The sequence below is a fragment of the Canis lupus genome, chromosome X (genome assembly GCF_011100685.1).
Source record: "Canis lupus familiaris isolate Mischka breed German Shepherd chromosome X, alternate assembly UU_Cfam_GSD_1.0, whole genome shotgun sequence".
Lineage (NCBI taxonomy): Eukaryota > Metazoa > Chordata > Mammalia > Carnivora > Canidae > Canis > Canis lupus.
Genome location: NC_049260.1, coordinates 95,906,832 through 95,922,297, shown reverse-complemented (window position 1 = coordinate 95,922,297; position 15,466 = coordinate 95,906,832). Strand labels below are relative to the sequence as shown.

The following is a 15,466-nucleotide window of genomic DNA, read 5'->3' as shown; positions in this document are numbered from 1 at the left end:
TCACTATAGATTAGTTTGCATTTTCTAGAATTCTTTTATATATGGAATCATATAGTGAGTATTCTTTTTTTGTCTGGCTTATTTCATTCAGCATAATTATTTTGTGATTCATCCATGTTGTTGCTTGTATTATTAGTTCTTTCCTTGTTTTTTTTCTGAGTAGTATTCTGCTGTTTTTATCTCAGTTACACTGTTCTATCGTTGATCCATTTACGTGCTGATAGACATTTGAGATTGTATTATTACAAGTAAAGCTGCTATCAAAGATGTGTACAAGTCTTTGTATGAACATAGACATTTATTTCTCTTTGATAAATACTTAGGAATGAATTGCCTGGATCAGGGTAGTTATAAGTTTAATTCTTAAGGAAACTGCTAGTTTTACAAAGTAGTTGTGCCATTTTACATTTTATATTTCCACTAGTAGCCTTTAAAAATTCCATTTGCTATTTTTTAAAGATTTTATTTTTTTATTCATGAGAGAAAGAGAGAGAGAGAGAGAGAGAGAGAGAGAGAGAGGCAGAGACACAGGCAGAGGGAGAGGCAGGTTCCCTGCAGGAAGCCCGATGTGGGACTTGATCCCGGGTCCTCAGGATCACACCCTGGGCTGAAGATGGCGCTAAACTGCTGAGCCACCCAGGCTGCCCCATTTGCTATTTTGGATTCATTTTTACATTCATAGGCCATACTTTTTGGGGGCACAGGGCGAGACAAAAATATTTAGAAGTTTTCTTCTCAGAACTTTTGGTAAATATTTCTTTGGAGAATTTATCAAAATCTGGAGCTCTTTTCAGTAAGACATGATCACTGTGTTAGTCTTTTTTCCCCTTAGAATGAGAAATAGAAGAAAATGTATTCTTTGGATTTCATAAAAAGAGGAAAGAAATACTTTTTATATTTGGAGAGTTTGGTTTTCCAAGTGATTGCTAAGATACTGTGAATCAGGTATTAGTTTTATAGCATTCAATGTGACTCTGAGTGTGGAGTTAATAGAAGTAACTCTGGAAATCTCATAAAATACCTTATATAAAAATTTTCTTTGAAAAATCTCCTAAGTCATCTATCTATAACTATAACAACACAGTTGTTCTTTCTTCCTCCAGCATTAGAAGAAATGAGTATTTATTTGTTTGCCTCAATGAAGTGGTTAGCTTGCATTTAGGAGTTATATCTACTGGAAAATAGGTAATTCAAAATTGTAGAATTCCATTCAGCTTGATGTACAAGACATATGGGAATTGATATAAACTGAGGGAACAGCAAGCAGATTGATATCTTATGCTCACTCTGGGTCATAAGCATACATTTTATTGTGAGGAAATGGTGGGTGGAATCGCCTGTATTGTTTACATTTATTTCTTTTTGTTGTGTGCAAATGGTTGTGCATATAATATGACTGTACTATAATATAATTATGGTACAGGTGAAGCTGAATGCAAGTGGAATTAATAATGTATTAAGAATAGGGTGGCTGATAAAAATGTCTATTAAATCTGTGTCTATTGGCCCTTTTTAGCTTACCCCCAAGAGATTAGGAAGGATAAGTAACCAATGGAACCTAGTTAGTGCTTCTTTTGCCTTCTTTTTCTGGCTCTGCCTAGATTGTTTTTCTCCTCTCTTGCCTGTGTTAGCTACACTCTTTGGTTATTTCTCCAACTCCTTGGTATTCTTCCATCTCTTCAGTATCAGTAGTATACTCGTTTTCCTCTTAGAATGTCTGCCCAAAACCATAGATATAAATTAGTGGTATGGTTATGGTTTATAGTTCTGTTGTATGTAGGATGAACTAAGTATTCTAAAAATGATGTTCTGCTTTTATGAACCTGAACTTTTAACTGTTTACCAACATTCTAATTGCTTTTTAAAACATGAAAGAAAACTCTTTACTTTAGTTGCCTAACTTGTAAATGCATTGATTGTCATATTTTACTGAGAATTAAAAATACAGAGCTGTTTAACTAGCCTGAGTAATCAAGAGTGTGGAATACAAGAAAGTTTACTTGACTGTGTATCGCAGGTCCTGGGCTTCAGCCCCAATTCTGTCATTAACCCCTTGGTAATCCTGGGCAAGTCATATTTCTCATCTGTAAAATATGGGGAATGGACTTGATCATCTTGAAAATTATTAAGATTATCCTCTGGTGTGGGGGAAGCAGACTTGTAAAAAGAAGTTGTTTTTAAAAACATTTTTATCTTATTATATGTTTTCCCTGAAAGTTAATGGTTTTATTAGAAATGATGTATAATCACTTTTGAATTTGTGTATATCTCCTCTGTTGCAGGATGCTTTAATCTGGATCCCAATAGAGTTTTGGATGTCATTTTAGAAGTGTTTGAATGCAGGCCAGAACATGATGACTTCTTTATATCTTTATTAGAATCTTACATGAGTATGTGTGAACCGCAAACACTGTGTCATATTCTTGGGTTCAAATTCAAATTTTACCAGGTAAAAAAAAAAATATGTAAGTGTATGTGTATACATATGTGTGTGTATGTGTGTGTTACAGAGAGTGATAAATCTCATTGTTTTATATGTACAACTTCAAATTTTATTTGTAAATGATTTGTTTCAGCTTGGCCATTCTAGCTAAGGAGGTAGATAAATGGATAGCTACAATGCCATATGATAAGTACTGTATTAGTAGTATGAATGATGTGATGTGAAAGCCTAGAGGAAAACATAATAAATTTTAGCCTTGGGAGAGATTAGAGAAGACTTTATAGATATAACCCTTTTTAAATCTGGTCCTTGAAGGATGAGTAGGAGTTGATTGAGAGTTGTCTGTTCAGAAATAACAAATACTGTGAGTGAAGACAAGGCAGTATAAATGTATATAACTGATTGAAAAAACGGTACATAGTCTGATGTGGCTGGATTGTAAGATACAGGGGAAAAAAGGGACAGGAAGTGAAATTGGAAAGGTAGGCACACTTTAGATTGTCAAGGGCCTTGACTACTGTGTTGAGTTAGAATTTTATTACACAGATGGTGACCATGGGAATTCTTTTATGGACGTGGATAAATTCTTGAGGCATTTTACATTATTTTTCTTTTAAACCACTATAATAATTATATCTAATAAATCTGTGCCTCCGATTATTTCTCTTTCAATCCATTTTTCATATTATTACTACTATTACATTCTTTTTTTTAATTAAAGATTTTATTTATTCATGAGAGAGAGAGAGGCAGAGACATAGGCAGAGGAATAAGCAGGCTCTCTGCAGAAGCCTGGTGTGGAACTCGATCATGGACCCCAGGATCACGCCCTGAGTCAAAGGCAGACGCTCAACAGCTGAGCCACCCAGGTGTCCCTCTACTGTTATATTCTAGAAGAGATCAAATTGACTGCTCCAAAACCTTTGTAGGATAAAATTCAAACTTCTAAACGTGGCAGAAAAGGCTCTTTACAATTTAGCCCTATTCTTTCTTTCCAGCCTCATCTTTAATAGTCCCCCCCCCCACTCAAATCTTAATATTCTAGTCATATTAAATTACTAGCCATTTTTTTGAACTTAGGTATAGATATTGTTTTATTTAGGCCTTTATTTATATGCAGTTCCTTATAACTAGAAACTCTTACTCAGCCCTCTCATCTGTCTTTTCTTTGTCTTGAGGACACTTCTATTCTTTTTTTTAAAAAAATATTTTATTTATTTATTCCTGAGAGACACAGAGAGAGAGAAGCAGGCTCCATGCAGGGAGCCCAATGTGGGACTTGATCCCGTGACTCCAGGATCATGCCCTGGGCCAAAGGCAGGCAACTAAACCGCTGAGCCACTCAGGGATCCCCCGAGGACACTTCTGTTCTTTAAGTTCAAGTGCTGCTTGTTCTGTAAAGTCTTGCTGGACCTTCACCCCTTTGGAATTGGTAATTTCTTAATCTCTGTTTTCACAAAATTTGACACAGACTTCTGGCACTTATCAGGTTATATTAGCATAAACAGGCAGCCCTGGTGGCTTAGCGGTTTAGCGCTGCCTTCAGCCCAGGGCGTGATCCTGGAGACCCGAGATCGAGTCCCACATCAGGCTCCCAGCATGGAGCCTGTTTCTCCCTCTGCCTGTCTCTCTCTCTCTCTCTCTCTCTCTGTTTATCTCTAATTAAAAAAATCTTATATTAGCATAAACTACATCTGTGTCTATATGTTACTGATTTTTCTGGATTAATATACTGCTTAGCCTATAGTAAATGCTCACTAATTGTAAATGATCTATGTTTTTAGGAAGAGGACTTTCATGATCGTATGGAAGATTTTAATTTAATAAGGCTTTATTGTCCCTTTGGTATAGCTTTCCTAATTTGTCTACCTGCCTGGGATACTCAGTCAAGAAATACTCATTTATGGAATGTTTTTTTTTTTTCATTTATGGAATGTTTATCATACGCTGTTGCTTTGCTAGGCACTGACGATATTCTGGTAAAGACGGTCTATTCCTGTCCACTGGAGCTCAAATTCAGGATAGTAAGAGGATTTCTTTTAGGATTCTCAAATGATAACACCACTTAATGCCTCTGGTTATCTTTTATTTTCCATTTTTTGGGATGCTCCAGAAGAGAAATCAGTTCAGAACTTCATATAGCATTTTGATACAAACAAGACACATGGCAGGGTTTCTAGGCAAGATTACTTTATCTTTGTTCAAAAATTAGTGATCTCAGCTTTCCCTGTTTCTACTAGCAGCCGGGGAGTCCACTCTTAGTACAGGGAAAGAAAAGTTGAAGTATTTATCACATCTTAAGAGGTACTGTGTTTGCTTTGGGTTTGAGAACATGAAGCCAACTGCTGAAGTGACAGGGTAGCTGAAATTTAACTTGAGCTTAATTAATTAGAATATAGGTGAGGGCTTTGGAGACTGTAGGTTTCAGAGTATATTACAGTGAATAATGATGACCTACTGTATAGCATCAAGTATTGTTAGTTGAATGTGAGTTTTAGAATCTTAAAATTTTTACATGAAAATATTCCTCATAATGGTAATACTTTTGAGCTGAATTTAAAATATCCTTGGGGGTTTGACATTGTTGGAATAATTTTTTTAATAGATAATGGGCCCTTTTCTTATATAAGAAGTACCCAATCAAGAAACATTTGACTTAGAAATAACCTATTATTGGAAAGTGTAACCCTCATATTGTTCTGTGTAACACCATTCCTTTGTTTCTGCTACTTGAGCTATCTTATGCAAATCTGCAGACTGAAGGACCACTGAAGGTGGAGGAAGAAATGTCAAAGATTTTAGATAATTTGTGGTCTGGGAGGTAAAGTAAGGACAGCCGTGAAAATGAAGAGCATAAAAGCCTAGGAATTGGCTTTTAGGCATATATGGTCAGCTTTGTGTATTGGTCCCTCGCCTTACTCCACCATCCCTTTTCATCCCTTGAATGAAAATGTTCATTCTTGTTGCCAACAACCCATATTTTTATCAATTGGGAATTACTTGGATGAATAAGCTTCTTTTTTTTCCCCTTAATGCTAGAACTTCTAGGCAAAGCTCATTATTTATGCTATGAAGTCAGTGAGAGTGATTTTATCCTAGTTTCAACCCAAGATCAGCTATACTGGATGTTTTGATTTAGAAGGGTGGCATGGAATGTAAGCAGTTTGAGAGCACACTTTGGAAAATTTGGCAGACATTTGATTTGTTTGATTCCCTAACAGAGATGGTTATAATAGAGGGCTTAGGGACTGCATGAGGGATCAGCACAAAGGACAGAAAGGAGTACTAGAAAGTGCAAGGGTACCAAAAGATAAACTTGGCTGGTGTTGTCTTGCCACAGGAAAGAGGAAGGAGATGAGGACTCTTACCCATATCACAGTCCCTTGGTTTCTGGATTCAAAACACAACAATAGGAGTAATAGTGTCATCATGGCTAGGCATTGTTATAACCTAAATTCACTCACATAAGAGATATTGATTGGTGGTATCTGGGTGGTTCAGTCAGTTAAGTGTCCAACTCTTGGTCTCAGCTCAGGTCTTGATCTCAGGGTCATGAGTTCAAGTCCTGTGTTGGGCTCCATGTGTGGAACCCACTTAAAAAAATATTGATCTTTGGAGCACCTGGCTGACTTGGTTGGTGGAGCATGAGACTCTTGATCTTGAGGTTGTGAGTTGGGTATAGAGATTACTTAAAAAAAAAAAAATAATAAGGGCTGCCCGGGTGGCTCAGCGGTTTAGCACTGCCTTCAGTCCAGGGATCCTAGAGACCCGGGATCGAGTCCCACGTCAGGCTCCCTGCATGGAGCCTGCTTCTCCCTCTGCCTGTGTCTCTACCTCTCTCTGTGTCTCTATGAATAAATAAATGAAATCTTTAAAAAAATAAAATATTTGATAAAAAAGGAAACATTGATTGAGTACTTCTTATGTGCCAGGTAATAATGTTCTAAGTGCTGGGGCTACATCTGTAAACAAACAAATTCTTCCCTTCGTGATGCTTACTTTTGAGGTAAATTATATGGTATGTTAGAAGGTGATCAATGAGATGAGGCAAACAAAATGTAGAGCAGAGTAGAGGAAGAGTGCGAGTGATAGAGTGGTAGGTTGCAATGTTACATAGAATAGTGAGCATATACCTCATTGAAAAGGTAAATTTAAACAATGAAACAAAGGCTGTGAGGTTTAAACTGTGCAGATATGTGGGGAAGAGGTACTAGGCAAAGAGAACAGCCAGTAAGAGAATAAGGAGACTAGTGTGGCTGGATTAGACTGATGGGAAGAGTGGTAGGAGATGAGGTCAAAGATGAGAGAACACATCACATAAAGCTAGTGTTGCAAGATTTTTGACTTTGATGGTGGGGTGAAGTTGTTGGAGGATTTTGAGTAGGAGAGTGATGTGATCTGACTTAAGTTTTTTTCATTTTGTTTCTCTTTTATATTTTTACTTTAATAGGAACATTTTCCAACATATAGAAAAGAATGACTAGTGTAATGAATACCCTAAAAATAAGCTTATTAACATGTTGGTATACTTTTTTGGAACTATCAATTTATAGTATAGGTATCATGAATGTTTACTCCTAAATATGTTAATTTGTACTTTTTAAAAAGAAGGACTTTTCTATATAACCATCATACCAATTTTATATCTAACTTGATTGCTATTATATAATAAACTCAGGCCATATTCAGATTTCCCAAATTGCCACCAAATACATTTTATAACTGTTTTGTTCAAACAATGATCAGGTCAGAGGCCATGTGTTTTATTTGTTAGGATTATTCAGTCTCTTAATTTAGAATAGTGTCTCCTCCCATTCCTTTAATGGCATTGACTTGTTGAAAAGAACATTACCATAGAAGATTCCATTAGTCTTCCAAGTATTAGATTTATCTGATTGCTTTTTCGTGGTTGGTTAAATTTGTTCTTTGTCACCAGTCTTGTCTTTTGTACTTAGATCTCGGAGCTTGACCATGTTCAGGTAAAATATTTAATTCCAAAAGACTTCACAGGTTGTGCTATATGTTTCATATCATGTAACATCTCATACCTGTCTGACTTTTAATGTCCTAGTAAGCTGATGACAGTCTTATCCCTCCATTCAACAATGACATTTTCCCTCATGTTAATAGGAAGTTATCTGTATGTTGATACTTTGGCACCATGTGAATATCCAGTTTTTCATTAACCTTACATTACGTGGCTTAGAATACATGGATGATCCTTTCCTGAGTCCATTGTTACCTTAGGGGTTCCAAATTGTTGATTTACTGTTATCATGCCTTCCACATTTATTAGCTATCATTTTTCTGTAAAGAAGAATTGTCCTTTATCAACTTGGGTTGCTTGGTTACACTGAAATACAGTTCCTACTGGAAAGGCAGGATGATTCCTTCACTCCCTCCCCCCACTATTAATTACTAGCTATCAGAGTAAAGGGTTTTTTCAGTAGTGGCCTCTAATGGTGATATGAGTGGTATGGATATGAGAGAGAGAGATAAGAGACAGAAGACATTGTGTGCATGTGTATTTTGACTTAGGTTTTCAGTGAATTGATACGGTTAATATGCAGTGGAAGTTGATCTTCCGAATAGATTTCGAAGGTAGAGTCAATAGTATTTGTTGGTTCATTAAATACAGAATGTGAAGAAGTAGAGTTAAGGCTATTTCTAACCTCTTTTTTGGACTGAGCAGCAAAAACGATGGTGTTATATCAATTGAGATAGGGTAAATTTCAGGTGGAATGGGTTTGGTGTACCTGGGGTGGGAATCAGGAATTTCAGTTTTGCATAATGCTGAATTTGAGATGTCTTAGATATCTAGGTGAGACGTTGAGTAAATAACTGGATGTATAGATCTGTTCAGGAGAAAGGACTGGGTCAGAAATAGAAATGTAGATGTCAGAAGCATGTAGATGATCTATAAAGTTGTGATACTGGATGAAATCACCAAGAGTTGGGTATAGAGAGACAGAGAAGAGAACCAGTGCTGAGCCTTGGCACTCCAATGTTAAAGGGCCTGGGGAAGAGGAGGAATCAGCAAAGGAGATAGAGAAATAATATATAAGGTAAGAGGAAAACAAAGAGAATATAGCATCTTGGAAACTAAATGAAAGAAGCAATGATGAACTTTGTTTAATGCCCTGATAGGTCATTTAAGATGAGGACTAAAATTTGTTCATTGGATTTATCATTGGGGAGGGCAAAACTAGCCATTTTGGTAAAGTTGGATTGGTGTTAGAGAATGGGGAGAGTAGAATTGGAGATCGTGAGAGTAGACAACTCTAAAGCAGTTAATACAAAGAGGCATAAAGGTAGCTGCCAGGGGAAGTGAGCTCAAGAGATTATTCTTTGAAGATGAGAGAACACATATTTATGCTAATGGGAATGATTGAGTAGAAAGGAAGAAAACTGTAGGAAAGGAGGAGAGAGTTATTGGAGTAATGTTCTTGGATACAGAGAATGGAGTTTATGGCATCAGTGGATGGATTGACTTTGGGAGCATAGAGAGTTCATCTAGAAAAGCAGCATATGTAGGTGGATGGATATGGTGGTGAGACTTTGTAGAAATTTCACTCATTGTTCCAGTTTTCTTACTAAAATAGAAAAGAAGGTCATCAGCTGAGAGAGGATGAGGGAGAGGAGGTATTGGAGGTTAGGAGAGAAGGTAGGAAATAATTATATAGGAGAGAGGCGAATGAATGAATGAATGAATGAATGAGAGAAATAGAGTGTGACTGTCCAGCATTAAGGATCCATTTGAGGGTAGATATGTGAAACTGACATTTTGGAAGGAATGTAGGTATTGGTAATATTAAAGTTTAGGATATGGAATGAATGGCTGAGATGGGGTAGAAGAGAAGATCTTTGGAAGAGAGAAGTTCCAGGAGCCAAGAGGCGGGCATGATGGAAATATCACTTACATATATATGAAAGTCTCCAAAAATTAAGAAAGGAATAGAGTTGGACAGAGTGACAGTGAGTCAGAAGCTATGAGATCATTGCTAAATGAAGGACAGTGACCCAGGAGTCCATAGATGGCAAGAGTAGGACATAACTGAAAATGGAAGAGTAGGGAACTCCAGAGCTCTGTCCCTCCATGAAAGCAACTAATGAGCTGGTAAAAACTGTCAATCAGCTTTTACGAATTCTGGGTTTTAGTTTTCAACAAGAAATAATGAAGTATGCAGTGAAACAAACTCTGGCTCATTCATAAGGAAAAAAAATAGACACTATCCCTGAGCAAGTCCAGGTGATTACTTATTAGATAATTTAAATCACCAGTCCTAAATATGCTTATGATTTATAGGAAACCATGAACAAAGAGCTAAAGGAGACCAGACAATATAAAAAAAGAGAAATTATATATAAAAAAAGGAACCAAACAGATTCTGGAGTCAAAAATCATGATAATTGAAATGAAAATTGCACTAGTGGGGTACAACAGCAGACTGAAGAAACAATCAGCCAACTTGATGAGCCAGTTGAGGTTATCCAGTATGAGGAACAGAAAGAGAAAAGAATGAAGAAAAATGAAGAGTCTAAGATGATAGGTTACCATCCAGTACCAATATTTACATTGGAGTACCAGAAGCAGAGGAGAGAGAAAGGGGCAAGAATGCATGTTTGAAAAAAAAATAATGGCTGAAAACTTCCCAATTTTGATAAAAGCTATGAATCTACACATCTAAGAAACTCTACAAACACCAAGCAGATGAATTCAAAGAGAGCCACACCAAGACATATTATAATTATACTCAAATTGTTGAAAGCCAGAGACAAAGAGAATTTTGAAAGCAACAAAACAGATATGACCCATTATGTACAAAAGATCTTCAATAAGATTAACAGCTGATTTCTCTTCAGAAGACAGCGGGGTGGCATATATAAAGTGCTGAAAGAACAAAATTGTCAATATAGAATTCTGTATTCAGTAAAACTATCCTTCAAAGAGATTATGACATTCCAAGATAAACAAAAGTTGGGGGAATTTGTTGCTAGTTGACCTGCCTTACAAGAAATGCTAGAGTCCTTTGAGCTGAAATTAAAGGACACTAGACAATAATTTGAAGCCATATGAAGAATTAACACTGGTAAAGGTATCTACATAGGTAAACATAAAAGCCAGTATTATTGTATTTTTTATTTGTAGCTCCTTTTATGTGATTTAAAAGATAAAAGAATAAAACAGTAATTATAAATCTAATTGGCAAACAATAAATATAGAAGGGGGGATTGAGATGTATAGGCACAGAGTTTTTGTATACTACTGAAGCTAAGTTAGTATTGGTTCAAACTAGATTAAGTTTAAAATATCACTTGCAATACCCAAGGTAACCACTAGGAAAATAACTAAAAAACAGAAAAGGAAAGAAGGGAATGAAAAGGCTTCGCTACAGAAAAACAAAAAACAAAAACAACCAAAAACACAAAAGAAGGCAATAATGGAAGAAATGAGGAATAAATTAGGAATAAATGAGGAATAAGTAATATAAGACCTGTAGAAAACAAATAGAAAAATGGCAAATGTCCTTCCTTTTCAGTACTTTAAATGGATTAAAATTTGTGATCAAGAGGCAGTTTGGCAGAATGTATAAAACATGATTCAACTATATGCTCTCTATAAGCAACTCACTTGAAATCCAAAGATAGAAATATATTCAAAGTGGAAGTATGAAAATAGATATCCTATGCAAATAGTATCCACGAGAGAGCTGGGGTGGCTATTATAATATATATTAGACAAAATAGACTTTAAGAATTTTACAATACAGGGGATCCCTGGGTGGCTCAGCGGTTTAGCGCCTGCCTTTGGCCCAGGGCGCGATCCTGGAGTCCCGGGATCAAGTCCTGCATCGGGCTCCGGGCATGGAGCCTGCCTCTCCCTCCTCCTGTGTCTCTGCCTCCCTCTCCCCCTCTCTCTCTCTCTCTCTCTCTCTCTCTCTCTCTCTCACTGTCTATCATAAATAAATAAATCTTTTTTAAAAAAAGAATTTTACAATACACAGCAAAGGACATTATATATTGATAAAAGGGTCAACCCATTAAGAAGATAAAACAGTTGTAAACACATTTGCACTAAACAGAGCCTCAAAATTTATGAAGCATACATTAACAGAATTGCAAGGAGAAATATTTCTGCAACAGTTGTTAGACATTTCCATACCCCACCCCACTCTCATTAATGGATAGAACAACTAGACAAAAGGAAATAGAGGACTTAAACAGCCACATAAACCAATTAGACTTAATTAATATACATAGAACACTACCTAGCAACAGTAGATTACATATTTTTTCAAGTGTGCATGGGATGTTCTGCACGATAGACTCTGGTCACAAAACACATCTCAATAAATTTAATACTTTGAAATCCTACAAAATATCTTCTTTGACCACAGTGGAATGGAACTAGACTACAGCAATAGTAAGGGATTAGGAGTGACTGGAAATTCAAAATTGGGTGGGCTTAAAGGGAGGGTAGAGGGAGAATAATCTGAAAACAACTATAAAAAGCAAAGATGAATCATACCCTACCTCCAGGCCTAGTAGTGTGAGGGGTCTGGAGAAAAGAGCCACTGCTTGACTGGATTACAGTGAGAGTAGTGTTCCTGGGGCGTCTTATGCTCTCTTTGAGCAGGACGGTAGAAGGAACAGTTAGAGGAGAGGCTCAGGATATATATAGGGGGTTTTGCTGAGGACGGATTATGAATTCCAGAGGATTCCATGGAAGGTTTTCAAGAATACAGAATGACAGGACAGAACAGGGATTGTACAGAGCAATATGAAGATAGTATGGGAGTTGATGTTTGGCCTAGGAGTCAGGGGCTTCTGCGTTGAACTCCTTGAAACACAGAAATAAGGGGAGTAATGAGAGTATTTTTGGTGGATTCAAGTCAGATGATAAGCTTTTGTGGGTTTGCTCTGAAACCCTGACTACCATTTGTTTTTATGGGAAACTGAAATGTTTTGATACTAAATAACCATTTATATACATTTAGAATTAAACTTTTGTGAAGTTGAAGACTTACCTGTCTTAAAAAATACAGTGAACAGTGCCTTCTTTATATGATATCCATTAGTGTGGTTAGCTTCCTATGTTATATCCATAACACTTACCACAATTGTGAGGAGCCTTGCAAAGATCTTGCTTTTAGTGTTGAGTAGAAGCAGAACATAATGTACTGTCATTGTTTGCTTTTTTTTTTGCATCTGGCCATTTAGTAATTGCTAGTTGTCGCGACTTCTTCCATTCAGCTGACCACAAGCAGTTTAAGAATAGGGGAAAATTCTTCTTGATAACATTCAAATATCCTTCTGTTTCTGTGCAGGGTCCACAGGGCTGGCCTGGAATTGGACATTCTATATTTTAAAATGTTGATTTATCCATATGTAATATGTATAGACACCTGTTTTGAAGGGGAAATCAGTTGACAAGCAGATATATTTAACACAAAACCCAAGAAGTAAAATAGGCAGAAAAGTGTAGACACAGTTCAGCACTTCCAAATTTGCATTCTTGTCTATTTGCATCTCCACTGAGAAAAACTTGAAAAACAAGTTAAGAAAACACACGTATAAACAAAACCTAAAACTAAGTATTATGCAATATAAAATCTCACTTCGTTTTCAGATTTTGTTGAAATATTAGCATGCATTGTAAAATGTGTCCATTTTTGAAACCTTTATTTGTGTTCATCAGAAGATGTTTGTGAAAAGGGATGTTGACCTAATTATCTTTGTCCTCAATTCAGATGTATGTTCAGGAAGAACAATGAAACTTATCATTTATTGATCTAGTTATTTGGTGTAATTGTTCTTAATTATTGATAGGTAAAGGATATGATTTTAGTTGCACTTTATGCACTAAACAGAAACTTTTTTGTTTGTTTTTCAAGGAACCAAATGGAGAGACTCCGTCATCTTTATACAGAGTTGCAGCAGTACTTCTACAGTTTAATCTTATTGATTTAGATGATCTTTATGTACATGTAAGTCAAGTGGGCTGCTAAGAATATTTGGTTGTCCATCCCAGGGGTGGGAAGAGGAGTAGGCAGCCATATAGCACTTCAAGGTTGGTTCTAGGGTCTCAAGTTTTAAGTTTTGAAGCCATAATGCACATTATTGCTTTGTGTTTACTTTATGAAGTAAATGAATTTAATTCTTCGACAAACTATGGAAATTAAATACCTTCTGTCACTCTTAGTTCATGGTTGGATATGAAGTTCTTAATTGTTAGCAGAGTATATCTCATGGGAAGAGAGGCCAAGTTCTAACCAATGTGGCTTTAGACTTCTGTCTTATACGCAAATTATCAGAAATATGAGATTATCTAGATACTTTTTCCTTCTCCCCAGCTGTTAATTTTAGGCATTCAAGATGAATGGAGAACTCTTTATATTCTTTAATGGCTTTTCTTGTGTTTTTACTGGGTAGTAAATAAATAGTATTGTGTTTTTATTGCTGGATCCAGGATCTAGAAGAGTGTGTATGTGATTGTGATTGATGACCTCCAGTTTAGCAACAGTTTAGCCTGTCAGTTTGAAAAAACTAGGTTTGGTATAGAAATTTTTGTTTTATTTGGCTGTACATTAGGATACCAATGGACTTAAACCTGTCTAAAGCCGACATCATCTTCACTGTCTTTGTAATCACTTTGTCACTTTCTGGTCTCTCGTACTGTGGTTACAGACTTGAACGAAACTCAGTCTCTACCTTGGAAGCAGTCATAGTCTAGCAATGAAGGAAACACTTTGCATTATATAATAACTACTATATTGGAGGTATTCACCAAGTGTTGTGGGGGCTCAGAATAGATAGTAACCATGTTTGTTGGGGGGGGGGGGGTTGGAAGGCTTTTCCAAACTAGTAATGTTAGGAGTTTGGATTTTTTCTTATTGCAAGTAGAGAGCCATTCAAGATTTAAAGGAGAAAAGTGATATACAAACTGAGAACATGGAACGTTGGTCAGAAAAAGGGGAATTCAAAGATAGGTATAAGTTTATGGGCAAGTGTAGACTGGTAGGACAAATGGAAAGATGATAGATGACGATAGATTTATTACTGAATTGAGTTTAACGATAAATGCAAGTGGCCTAAGTGTCCCTGTTAAGTTGTCAAAGATTTTCAGATGGGATTAAAAACCCATTTATTGTTTATTTTTCACATGAGACTTCTAAAACCTAAGGAAAAAGGAAGGTTGAAGGTAAAAGGGTGGGAAAAATATATCAGGGAAGTTATTATTGTTAGACAAAATGGACTTTTTGGCAAAAAAAGATAGTCACTTCATAATAAATAAAGTTGTGTTCACTAGGAAAATAAAACATTTGTAACTTTATATGCACTTAATTACATATTCTCGAAGTACAAAAAACTAGAAATTGAGAGGCACTTAATTACATATTCTCCAAATACAAAAAAACTAAAAATTGAGAGGAACTATAAGAAGAAACTTACAGGGATGCTTGGCTGGCTCAGTAGGTAGAGTGTGCAACTCTTGATCTCAGGGTTGTCAGTTTGAGCCCCATGTTGAATATAGAGATTACTTAAAAAAATAAAAGAAGAAATTTACAGTTTATTCATTATAATGGGAGATTTTTAGAGGCAATTGCATTAATCTGGGTAAAAGATGAAGACGTATGGCAGGTACATAAGTAAAGCCATAAAAATAGGTCTGATGGCCAGTTGGAAAGCAGAAAGAATGAGAAAAAGTCTTGCTTACACCCTTGCCATCAGTGCCTAGTGACTTTTCTCCAGCCCCCATTTTTGACTGATGGGATGAAGTCTACAATATGTAGTTTAATATTTCACTATGTTTCCTTTTATTGTTTAGTGATTATTTACTTTGCATTAGACTTAGTTACTGAAGTAGATTATGTATTTCTAGAGGCAGGAATGCTTTTATAGCCCACCATTGTGCCTAGCAGAAACTACTAAATAATTTGTTGGCTATATTTTCGTGTCGGGTGTTTCATTTATTTTATGAAATATCTACATTAACCATCTTCCACTCATACAAGATGGCTG

The 15,466-nt window shown here is 36.2% G+C and overlaps 1 protein-coding gene and 1 long non-coding RNA gene across 7 annotated transcripts in view; one reads left to right on the top strand and one right to left on the bottom strand.

The window, feature by feature from the left end:
• The window catches only part of THOC2 (THO complex 2), a 129,866-nt gene that overhangs the window by 57,088 nt on the left and 57,312 nt on the right, over window positions 1-15,466 (top strand). For all 6 annotated transcript variants that reach the window (XM_038588243.1, XM_038588239.1, XM_038588238.1 and 3 more), the window contains exons 8-9: window positions 2,283-2,449; window positions 13,339-13,431. In XM_038588243.1, the coding sequence (XP_038444171.1) occupies window positions 2,283-2,449; window positions 13,339-13,431 (260 nt within the window). The remainder of the gene's footprint in view (window positions 1-2,282; window positions 2,450-13,338; window positions 13,432-15,466) is intronic.
• LOC119868510 lies at window positions 7,143-14,955 on the bottom strand. The gene is made up of 3 exons (XR_005386428.1): window positions 14,897-14,955; window positions 12,560-12,787; window positions 7,143-7,750 (listed from the first exon to the last, which is right to left on the bottom strand). It is a non-coding gene; the product is annotated as an uncharacterized LOC119868510 (long non-coding RNA).